Genomic DNA, 12099 nt, shown 5'->3' with positions numbered 1-12099 from the left:
CATAAAGGGTGACAAAGTAGAGGAACAAGGAAAAAAGTATCTGTCAGATATGAATAGGGGAAGAATTCCTGACCAAACGAAATAGAGAAAATCACAGAAGGTGAAATGAACCATTTTGATTACATATATTAAAAATTAGGGTTTTCACAAACAGAACCAATGCAGTCAAAATTAGAAGAGAAGCAGGTACATGGGGGACAAAAATCTTTGCAGCAAGTTTCCTAATAAAGAATTTATTTCTAGGATATATAGTGAACTGATTCAAATTTCTAAGAAAAAGAGCCATTCCCCAATTGATAAATGGTCAAAGGATATGAACAGGTAATACTTAGAGGAAGAAATTCACACTATCAGTAACCATATAAATATACTTTAAGTCACTAAAAATTAGAGGTGTTTATGATTTCTCTAAAGTCCTACCTCATACCCACAAAATTAGTAAAGCTGATCAAAAAGGAAAATGAGAGAAGCTAAAAGGTCTTTGGGAAAACAGGTACATTAAGGAAATGTGAGCGGAACTATAAACTGATCAAGCAATTTGGAACTATACCCCAAAAGCTATTTAAACTATGTGTGCTTCTTTGACCCAATGATACCACTATTGATTCTATACCTCAAAGATATCAAAGAAAGAAGAAACAGATCCATCTATATAAAAATATTTATAGTCGTTCTTTATATAGTGGCAAAGAATTGGAAACTGAGGGAATGCCCATCAATTGGGGAGTGGCTGAACAAGTTCTGGCATGTGAATGTAATTGAACCCTACTATGCTATAAAAAATTATTTCAGAGAAGCCCAAGAAGACTCATTATGAATTGATACAGAGCAAGGAGATCAGAACCAGGATGGCAATATATGCAAAGGCAAATATTGTAAAGACAAATAAATTTGAAGGACTTAGGAACTCTGATCAATATAATGATCAATCATAAATCCAGAGACCATTCTACCCATCTTCTGATAGAGGTAACAAACTCAAGAATACAGATTGAGAATTTTTTTTTTTACATAGCCAAAATAGGAATTTATTTTGCTTAACTATATATGTTTGTAATAGGAACTTTATTTTTCTTGATTTCTCATTTAAAGTAGGAGAGGTAGGAAGGCCAGAATGTAGATCAGAAAATAAAATAAAATTTAATAAAAAACAAAAAGGTTTCAAATTTAAAAGAAAAACCATAGAGTTAAAGTGATTTGCCTAAAAAGTCACTTTTAAAAACATATTGAGGGACAGGATATGTCTCCAAATCCTGCCCCTTTTCCTTTGTATCACAGTATTTTTGAGTTTAACCTGGAGACAGGAAGATTCACTCCTCTGTTGCCGTCCTGACCACCTTTTCCAGTACTGGATATACATGCCTACTATGCAATGGGCTAGATAGCAGAACAGACAAGCTTCCTCACTGCCAACCCCCCACACACACTTCATTCGGCAATCTGCTCCTTTAAAGTTCATTGCACCCAGGTGAATCATCTTATTCACACATCCTGGGGGCTGCTCTCTACCAGCCCCCAGGGGTCCTCCCTCATTTCTCCCAGAGGCCCGCCCCTTTCCTCATACTGGAGAACCTCAGTGTTGACATGCCGTGTTTTCCACTCCCCAGCTCTGTCCAGACTCCTTTTTATTCTCTCTGAACCCACGGATTTAATTATCACTCCAACAGTCCTGATCTCTCTCCTGAATCCCAATTCCAAATCTCTAACATGCACCTCCAACCAGAAACTCAAACTCAACGTGAAACTCAGTGAATTCAGTCTTCTAAACATCCCCTTCCTCTAAATGACTGGAAAGTGCAGCTCTCATTTTCTACCTACCTTAAGGATGCAGAGGCAGCCAAGTAGCATTGTAGATAAAGCATTGGGTCTGGAGCCAAGGAGACCCAAGTTCAAGTCCAGCCTCAGATACTTCCTAACTGTATTACCCTGGGCAAGTCATTCATCCTTTGCCTCGGTTTCCTCAACTGTAAAATGGGGATAATAACAGCAGCACCTACCTTGCAGGGTTGCAAAAATCTCATGAGATATTTGTAAAGTGCTTAGCACAGTGACTGGTACATAGTAAGGTATTATATAAATGCTTATTCTTTTCCCTTCCTGACCTCTAGGAGCTACTGCACTGGCCTGTATGGCTTTGGAGTATAGCCACAGCGGAAGACAATACAAGAAGGGGAGAGTTATGGCTAGTCAGCAGGTTGTCTGAGAAAGATCTGGGGATGTTAGTGGACAGCAAGTTCAACATAAATCAACAGTATGAGATGGCAGCTAAGAAAGCTAAAGCAACCGTCAGCTGTACTGAGAGAGGAAAAGTGTTCAATAATACAAAAATGATAGGCCCCTGCCCTCTGCCCAAGGTAGGCCATACCTTAGCATTGCATGCCATTCTGGACACCATATTTGATAAAGGATATTGAAAATAGAAGAGCAAGGATGGTGAAGAACCCAGAGTCTGTGACACATGAGAATTGGCTGAAAGCACTCAGCTTGACTGGGTGAGAGAAAAGAACATGTGGACATTAGAGCAGCCTTTGAGTATCTCAAGGACTCTCACTCGGGAGAATGTTTAGGCTTCCTCTGTTTGTCCCTGGGGGAGAATGAGAAGCAATGAGCAGGACCTAAGTGGCAAATTTAGACATGGCAAAGTTTCCTAATCCTTAGCCCAATCCATGAGAGGAAGGGGGCATCTTGGGGGGAAACAGGTCCCTTCTCATTGTAGTCTTTGCAGCAAAATCTACAAGGCTGTTCATTAGGGATATTGTAGAGGGATCTGTGTTCAGCCCCAGACTGGAGGCACCAGCTCAACCCACAGAAGGGACTTGGCTGCCTTCCAACTCTGTGGTTCTGTCCTTCCTGAGCTGGGACAAGAGGAGGAGGGGGGAAGGTGACAGACAGCAAGCTGCAGCAGGCAGCGGTCAGCTTCCCATGCCCCTCCCTTCCCTGAGGCTTCAGTCCAACTGGAGGCTTTCTAAAGGAATCGCTTCGGGGCTTTCCTCTTATGGGAAAGTGGGTGTGTGGCTTTTGCTAGGGGAAAAAGGGAAGGGTTTGGAAGGTGTGTAGACCTTATAGAAATATTAATGTGGTAGATGCATGTATCCAGAAGTGTCATCATGGAGAGAAACATGGAGAAATAGCTGACATTTATTTTTTAATTTACAAATTTAAAAAATTTACAAGGCTTAAAACTCTGACCCCAACTAATTATGTGACCAAAGACAATTTCCTTCTCCCCACCGAGCCTCCAATTCCACATGGGTAAAATGGATACAGGCCATATTTGTGACTAGAGATTATGTTTTGTTTTGTTTTTCCCTCCAGTGTTGGAGGGGGTGGCAGAGAGGGAGAGAAAATAAATGCTGGTCAATTTGGGGGGGGGGGCTTTTTGGAGGGGGAAGGTAGGGCAATTGGGGTTAAGTGACTTGCCCAAGGTCACATGACTAGTTTGGGGTTAAGTATCTGAGGCCAAATTTTAACTCAGGCCCTCCTGACTCCAGGGCACTGCGTCATTTAGCTGCTCCCAATTTTTTAAATAAGTAAAATACAGTTACATTTTTAAAAGTAGAATAGAACAAAATGATGCAGGAGTGTTTGCACCACCGGTTGTAGGAGAATGATTACAATAGAGGTATACTCTCAGTCCTTAGCACATTGTAAGTGGTTAATAAATGCTTGTTGACTGTCAACCCTAAATCACTTCAAAAATGAAAACATATTATAAAAACAAGAAGATGTTGGTCCAAGCAGCCTTTTTCAGTCTGAGCCCCCAGCACATATTATGACATTAGCCATCAGCAGAACTATCCCTAGGGTAAAGGGCAAATAGGGACTACAAGCCATGCCATAGCTTAAGGTGGTGTTGCTTCTGGGGTCGCTTCTGCAGCTGGGGTCTCCACATGACTCTGGAGGCTAGCTAAAGCCTGAAACTCTGATAGAAACCTTCCCACCTGCCCTTACCATTTAACCCAAGGGTGAGAAACCTGTGCATGGCCACACTTGAAGACCTAGAGGGCCACAGGTGGCCTTGAGGCCACAGGTTCTCCCCACCCCTGGGCTAATTAAAGTGGCCTGAGTCAGGTGAAAAGAGCACTATATGAGTGTCAGAGGGCCTGGGTTCAATTAAAATAGCTAGTATTGATATAGCACTTAAACAGAGTGTTTCACTTGAAATTCTTGAACTATTTCTTCATCTGTAAAAGGGGGACAGGATTAAATGCCCCTTCCAGCTCTGATGAGCCTTTTTCCCACATGTGTTGATCAGACTCACCTTTGGGGATTTCTTTTTTCCTTATAACCAACTTCAGTGATTTTTTTTTATGTAAGAGGAAGAATGGAGTGGGCAAGAATAGGCTAGAAGACATGTATAACCTATATCAGGTTGCTTACTATCTCAGGCTGGGGGAAGGGGAAGGAGAGAGAGAATCCAGAGCTCAACATTTTTTTTAAAAATGTTAAAAATTGTTTTTACTTATAATGGGGGGAGGATGTTATTTTTTTTTTTAAAGAATAGGCTGGAAGAGAAAATGTGATTTATCACATACCACTGAGGATGGGCCTGACTTGAAACCTTGTGCCCACAGAGAGTGAAGTGTGCTTAAAGGGGGACTGGCTATTCTAGTATGGCAGATAAGTCTGCTGTTTCTTTTTGTGAGAATTCATTTTAGGCAACTTAGTGGCACAGTGATAGAGCACTAATCCTGGAGTCAGGAAGACCTAAGTTTGAATCCTGCCTCAGACACTCACTACCTTGTGACCCTGAACAAGTCACTTAACCTCTTAGTTTTCTTGACTATAAATGGGGATAATATCAGCACTTAGCACCCAAGGTTGTTGTGAGACTCCGATGAATTGATATTTGAATGTAAAGCACCTAGCTCAGTGCTTACCACATAGTAGGTGCTACAAAAATGTCTATTCCCTTCCCTTCTCCTCATTATTGGAAAGTTTCACTAATGATAACAATTGATAGACAACTCTAAGGTAGATCATCATTAAGATGAGAAATCCTTTGATTTTTCCCAATAACCCTGTGAGACAGACACAACTTTCACACCTGTGATCTGGAGCTACGTGTCTGAAGTAAGGACTTGAATGCGGGTCTTCCCGACTCCAAGACTAGCGCTCCATCCCTCTCATTACGTCAGAAACAAGGCCTCCCTTTTGAGTATCGGACTCTCCAACAAACATATCCCACCACTCTCTGGGCAAGATCTGGGTCCCCCTTTAGAAGGCTAGGCTTGGGGGCTCTTCACTATGAAAAAAAGTGATTCTAAAGGAGAAGTTGAGGGGATTGGAATTCTGATTGGTGTATATCAAAGCCCCTTACAATTATGGAGCAGGGTGATTGGCAGGAGCCAGGATCCCCACCCCTTCCCCCTCTTCTTCTTTCCCATGAGTAAGACCCTTATGTAATGCTCCCCTAAACAAGCCGCAGAAATCTTTTCGGCATTCTGCTTGAAAGCCCTCCCTTGTAATTTTTAGATACAGTGAAACATTTCAGTAAAAGTAGCTCTTGGCACGCTGACATTTATTTATTACCCCACCTTCCTGCCTGCCAGGCTTTTCCTGAGCATCTGTGGAACCCTTTATGAGGGGTGTAACTCAGAAACCTGCGGTCAGAACTGTTCCATCACACCGGCCCAGCATCATCCCCACCCCCTTCTTTGGCAGCCCTGATTTAAAAAAAAAAAATGAGTCTTCTCACTAATCTTTCAAGCTCAAGTCTGGATAACTACAGCCTGAGAACCTAAGTGGGTTTCCAGGGCCAAATGTCACATTATCTTTCTCCTTTTGAAAACTGTTCATATCCTTTGGCCACTTATCTCTTGGGGAATAGCATTTGGTTATATCACTGTGTCAATTCCCTATATATATATCTTGGATATTAAAATTTTATCAAAGATAAAAGAATCATAGATCAGGAGCTGGAAGATACTTTGGTTGTTGGTGAGTTGTTTCAGTTGTGTCTGACTCTTTGTGGCCCCATTGGGGATTTTCTTGGCAAAGATACTGGAGTGGTTTGCCATTTCCTTCTCCAGTTCCTTTTACAGATGAGGAGACTGAGGCAAACAGGGTGAAATGACTTATCCAGAGTCACACAGCCAGTAAGTATCTGAGGCCAGATTTGAACTCAGGAAGATGAGTCTTCCTGATTCCAAGCCCACTGTGCCACTTAGTTGCCAATGGAAGGGACCTTGGAGACTGTCTGTTCCAAATCCTTCATTTTACAGATGAAGAAACAGAGGCCTAGAGAAGTTCACATGATTTTTCTAGAGTCACATAGACAGTAGCAGAGGTAAGATATGAACCCAAGTCCTCTGGGTCAAAATCCAGCACTCTCCACTGCACCATGCGTGTTCTCAAAGATTGTGTCCCCTACTGACAACCTCCCTTTACATCTAGCTGTGCTGATTTTGCTTTTGCAAAACCTTTGTAGTCAAAAATGTCCATTTTCTTTTATGATTTCTTCTATTTCTTATTTGATTAAGGATGTTCCTCTAAGTCATCCTCCAATTTTTAAATGGCCATAGTATCTTAAAAACCATTGGTTTCTAAGATTACTTCATTTCCCTACCCCAATACTTCCAAAAACATTTACTGGAAACTCCCAGAACTAAGTTAATATAGGAGCTTGTTCCCCCCTTATGTTTTGACAATTATCCTGAAAGAAGAGTGCAGAGTGCCATGGAAAAATTGTTAAATTTAAAGACAGGGGACCCAGCCATGCTACTGGAAATATATGTGAGCTTGGGCAAGTAACTTCAATTGTCTGGGCCTCCTAAATTGAGCTATTTGTAAAATTGAGAAATTGAATTAGATTATCTCCAACAGTCCCTCCCACCTCTAAATCTGTTACCCTCCAGGCTGTAAATAAGGGGATTGGTGTCTAAGATCTGTCTTATTTAATTAAGCTCAGGAGTTGGTGAACCCATGATAGGTCAGGCAGGTATTATTGGCCAATCCCTTCCCCCTACCCGCTGCCATCTTGTTTTTGTTTTGTTTTTGTTATCCAGCCAAGTAAACTACAATTACATTAAGCGGCTTGATAGAGACCATACAATGAGTTACCTACCAAGTTATGAGTAGAAACTCACAACTATTCATTACTTATATGATGGAATATTCAGCCAACTAGAGTTGTTGGCAATAGAATTTTAGGATGGGAACTTTGGGAGTACCTAATCCAACTCCTTCATTTAACAGTTGAGAAAACTGAGGCCCAGAGAGAAGCCGCAGGGACAAGAAAGGGAGGAGATAGTAGAGAAGGGGCACAGTAGCTGGGAAACGTCCTCTCTCTCTCTCCCTTGAAAATGAGGATCCTGAATGACAGCAAGCCTTGCTGGAGTTCTCCTGCCCCAGGTGTGTCCTCAGAGAAATGAAACTCACCCTCACTGTGGGGTGGGGACAGAGTGCAGCAAGGACCCTGAGACAGCTTCCTTCAAGGCTCAGTTCATGTGTTCATCTCCCTCCTCAACATTCAGGAAGCTTTTTCTGAATGACTCTGTTCAAAGCAATCCAGGATTATAGATCTAAAGGCAGAAGGAAACTTAGAGAGCAACTGGTCTGACCACTTCACCTTACACATGAAGAGACTGAGGACCCAGAAGGTTTAGTGTCTTAAGGTGATAATGGCTTTGAACCCACATCATTTGACTCCAGATTCAAGGTTCTTTAAAAATTGTCCTCTCCTCCTAAAATAATTTCATACCTACTCCTCTGTCTGCAAGTTTTATCCCCTCGTGAGGATGTAAGCTCCTTAGGCAAGATCTGTACTTCATTTTGTCCTTGTATTCTCAGGGTTTAGTACAGTGCCTTAAATGCAGATAATACTTAACAAATGCTTGACACAATGGGTTGGTTTTGTTGTTGTGTTGTTTCAATCCTGTCTAACTCTTTGTGCCCCCATTTGGGGTTTTCTTGGCAAAGATACTGGAATGGTTTGCCATTTCCTTCTACAGGTCATTTTACAAATGAGGAATTGAGGCAAACAGGGTTAAGTGACTTACCCAGGGTCACACAGTTCATAAGTGTCCAAGACTAGATTTGAACTCAGGTCTTTCTCACCCCAGGGCTGGCACTCTATCCACAGTGCCACCTAGCTGTCCAACTGGATTGGACATTAGCATTAGACTTGGACTTGGGTTGATCTGGAGCACTGACCCTAGAAGGATAATACTGGGCAAGTGATTTCATCTCTCTGGGTAACTGCAAACTGAGCAATGGGACTTTCACTGTGCCCTAGATGAAGCAAGCAAAAAAGGGTATTGCTTATGCCTATGACACAGAGCTTCAGCCATGTGGGAGAGATCAATATATATCTCACCACCAACTACAACCGTGCATTTATTCACAGTCTCGGATTAGAATGCAAGGATGTCTTCATTCCTGGTCTGGGTCCAAATTAGCTCTTTGTGTCACCCTGGAGAAGCAGTTTCACTCCTTTGACCTCCTCTCAGAGAGTGGCCCCACTTAACCACTGAGTATATAGGGATGTTGGGGAGGACAGGATATGGCCACAATATCTAGGAACTTGGATTCCTCCCTAAATGAAGAAAATACCTTCTATTTTCCTGCAAGTGACACAGGCCACCTTTCTTAGCCCTGTTTTGTGAACTATGATGTGCTCAGTAAATAATAATAATAAAGAGAGATTTAGGCAATGAAAGGGAACATTTTCAATGGTTAGACACCGTAGCAATAAGATGTGGAAGGTATCCAAGTAGCATTGGCGATATAGCCAGAGATCCTCTGACCAAAAAATTGTTTAAAAAGTAAAAAATGAGACTGATTTTTTGAGTAGCTGAGATAATTAAGAACTCGAAAATATTGATTTATATGGAGTGATGGAGAAAAATAATAGGCACAGCTTGTCTGGGTGGGGACAAAAGAGGGCCTAAATAATGACTACAAATGATTGAGGGCTGGAATTACTCAGGAAGGAATGGACTGGGTCAGAAAAATTGAGGACATTCTAATAGAGATATATAAAAAAAAATGCGTTTGACTGGAAATGCAGCATTTGGGTGTGTTAGACCTTCTGCAGAGTTTCTGAGGCTGCTTTGGGATCCCCTGATGCATCTCTCTTTCTGAAGACATGATTTTATGCTATACAGAATGTGAAAGATCGTGACTTATTAACCAGTAGGATCACAGGAGCTAGATGGCACTTCAAGGTGACAAAGTGAAGTTTAATCTGTTAATCTGCTAAACTAAGGCAATCCTAGTCTGTCCTTGGTCAGGCTTCCCAGGTGAGGAGACATGAGGTCTGGTCATGTTCCCTGACTCTTGTCCTCAATTTCATACCTCCCAAAACAGACTGATTTGTTAGGACTAAGGGCCAGTGAGATTGGGATCTCCCCTAGCCAAAGGTGTCATCAGTATCACTCCTTTACTCAGAGGATCAGTGATGGCCAAGACTGTTCAAGACAGGAATTAGGAGAAAAGAGTAATCTCTATTTCACCAGTGATGGACTGAGGCAGTAGGATTCACATCCACCATGTCATTGCCCTATCCACCTCCCCACCCTGCAAACACCAGTGTTTCCCTTTCCCACAGTTCTCACAGTTGGCTACCAAGGTCTGTCAATTCTCCTCCTCTCACACTCATCCTTTCATCTCTAATGTTATTGATACCATCCCAGGACAGGCTCATGTTAGCACCTGGACTGTTGCACCAGCCTTCTCAAAGGGCTTCCAACCTCCACCTTCTCCCTGCTCCATCCCACCCTTTGTATTGATAGCACTTCCCTGTGTAAGGATCTAGTCGTGTCATTCCCTGTCCTCAAAAATCTCCAGTGCTCCCTGTCACCCACAAGGCCTCCAGAATCTGATGCCTCCTGGCTTGCCTGGCTTTCCGGATTGCACCTCTCTAGTTAAACGGTCTGTCGTCCAAACATTCCGTACTTTACTACTTCTGTATCTTGGATCTCACTGCTCCCTACAGCTAGGGTGTTCTAAACCTCACCCCTTTTCATCTACTGAATTCTTACCTATCTTTTAATGCCCAACTAAATGCCATCTCCTCAGGAAGCCTTCCCTCATGCTCTTGGTCAGCCTCCTCCTTTGGCTCTCTTATAGCTTTGATAAATAACATAGAAAGCTACAAACTAAAAGACTCTTTGAATCTGTCTCTTTTCTTCCCCCCCACCCCAGACCCCTTCCCCCCACCAGACTATAAGCTCTTTGGAGGAAAGAGACCATGTCTTATCTAGACTAAATCTTCCCCAGCGCCTAACAGGGTGCTCTCTTTAAACAGTAAACACTTAACAAATGCTTGTTGCATTGAACTGGTCTCATCAATTCCTTTGCATTTGTTTAAAAAAAAAATGGTAAGGGCAACTAGGTGGCACAGTCAATAGAGCACCGGCCCTGGAGTAAGGAAGACCTAAGTTCAAATCCAGTCTCAGATATTTAACACTTACTAGCTGTGTGACCTTGGACAAGTCGCTTAACCCCAATTGCTCCCTGCCGGGGTTCCCCCTCAAAAAAAAAAAAAAAAGATTTAAAAAATGGCCCCAACAAGAGTTTAAGGACAAGCATAAATTACATTTTGCCAGTCCAGCCTCATGTATTCCACCTCCTAGCACCTTAAAGCACATTTATTTTTGGCTGGCAACGCCCCCCCCCCAAAAAAAAAACAATAAAAAAACCACACATGATAGAGTTCATGCTCCCCTTTGTGTCAGGCTAGTCAACCACAATGGATCAGCACACACACACACACACACACACACAATCTCTCCTCAAAGCCCACACGCTCAGCTTTATTTACTGTCAGCCTGATGGCAAGCCATACATCAGCCTCCTTTGTGCATCGCTCTGAGTTAACAAAATAAATGCCCTAATAGGGCCTTCTCAGGGTGGGCACAGGCTGTGGCACTGTCATGGCAGGCCTGTACCAGAGACATAAAACAGAGACTGGCCCTCCTCCTTTGGTGAGGACTGACATAGCATCACCCAAGTGAGCTCGTGTCAGGGGCCGAAGCTAATACCTCTTTTCTTCTCAGTGACTACTTGGCGAAGGTTTCTAAACCAAGGGAGAGAAAGGGGTGAAAGGCTGCATTTCCCCTGAACACCCTTGAGGAAATGATGATGGATTACCTTTGGTTATTTCCTCATTGGTCATAGCGGACATGTCCACTCGGAAAAGCAGGTACTGCTGGGCTTGTATAAGAAGGCCCGGGAAATCTCTCTCTATGGAGGCAAACTGCTCAATTTTGTTTTTCACAGATGCAAGAACCTGCCCCAAATAATGAGAAGAAGAACGATCAATGGTACCCCCTTCACGAAGCTCTTCCCCAACTCCCACGTAGCCTTCTTTGTGACGCTCTCACAAACATGATATCAAAGCATCTCCAGCATGAAGCGACCTCTGGGTCATGCTGTCCAACCCCCTCACTTTAAGATAAGAGTGACTCAAGCCCAGAGAGTTGTTCTGAGATGTGTCCAAGGTCATTCGGACATTCTGCTGTGGATCATCCTCGAGAACATGCCTGGCTCCTTAATACATTAGATTATATGCTCCTTGAGGACTTTTTCTCTGTGCCAGAGCCATGCACAAAGGATATGATAAACATATGTTTGCTAGTCACACGTGTTCCCTATGGGAGTGCCTCTCCTACAGAGGTATGAGTATCTGCCCAACAGCATGCCCCAGGTGAATGTTTTATTGCTTCCTTTCTTATGGCTTCATTAAATGCCTTTACTTTGAGGAAAAAAAAAAAAACATTAGTTTAGTTGCATTAATTCAATTGAATAAATAGTCAGTGGCCACTATATACAATGAACCAGAGCGATAATAACAAAAATCAGATCCGATCCTCAAGCAGCTTACATTCTACTGAGGAGGATATCCTCATACACAAATAAATGAAAAGTATATAGAAAGCAAGATGAAGTGATTTTAAGAGGGAGAGTGCTGGGAAGGAGGGGTGGGGGAGACCAGAACCGCCTCCTCGAGGAAGTAGGGCCTGAGCAGTGCTCATCACGAGGTCATATTCTAGACACGAGCCACCATTTTTGCAAAGTCAGGGAAGCTGAAGATAGAATGTCATTCACAAAGAATAGGCCACGATGACAAGATCAAGATCAGGGAATTCTTGAAGG

At 42.7% G+C, this 12099-nt stretch overlaps 2 protein-coding genes across 17 annotated transcripts in view; one reads left to right on the top strand and one right to left on the bottom strand.

The window, feature by feature from the left end:
- The window catches only part of FHIP1A (FHF complex subunit HOOK interacting protein 1A), a 438671-nt gene that overhangs the window by 15863 nt on the left and 410709 nt on the right, over positions 1-12099 (bottom strand). For all 16 annotated transcript variants that reach the window (XM_069105531.1, XM_069105522.1, XM_069105520.1 and 13 more), the window contains one exon: positions 11095-11233. In XM_069105531.1, the coding sequence (XP_068961632.1) occupies positions 11095-11233 (139 nt within the window). The remainder of the gene's footprint in view (positions 1-11094; positions 11234-12099) is intronic.
- The window catches only part of GATB (glutamyl-tRNA amidotransferase subunit B), a 153958-nt gene that overhangs the window by 122834 nt on the left and 19025 nt on the right, over positions 1-12099 (top strand). The window lies entirely within an intron of this gene.

The sequence above is a fragment of the Petaurus breviceps genome, unplaced genomic scaffold, assembly GCF_028583685.1.
Source record: "Petaurus breviceps papuanus isolate PSGF00001 unplaced genomic scaffold, PetGlider_PUasm1.0 76, whole genome shotgun sequence".
NCBI classification, from domain to species: domain Eukaryota; kingdom Metazoa; phylum Chordata; class Mammalia; order Diprotodontia; family Petauridae; genus Petaurus; species Petaurus breviceps.
This window is presented reverse-complemented; position numbering and strand designations above follow the sequence as displayed.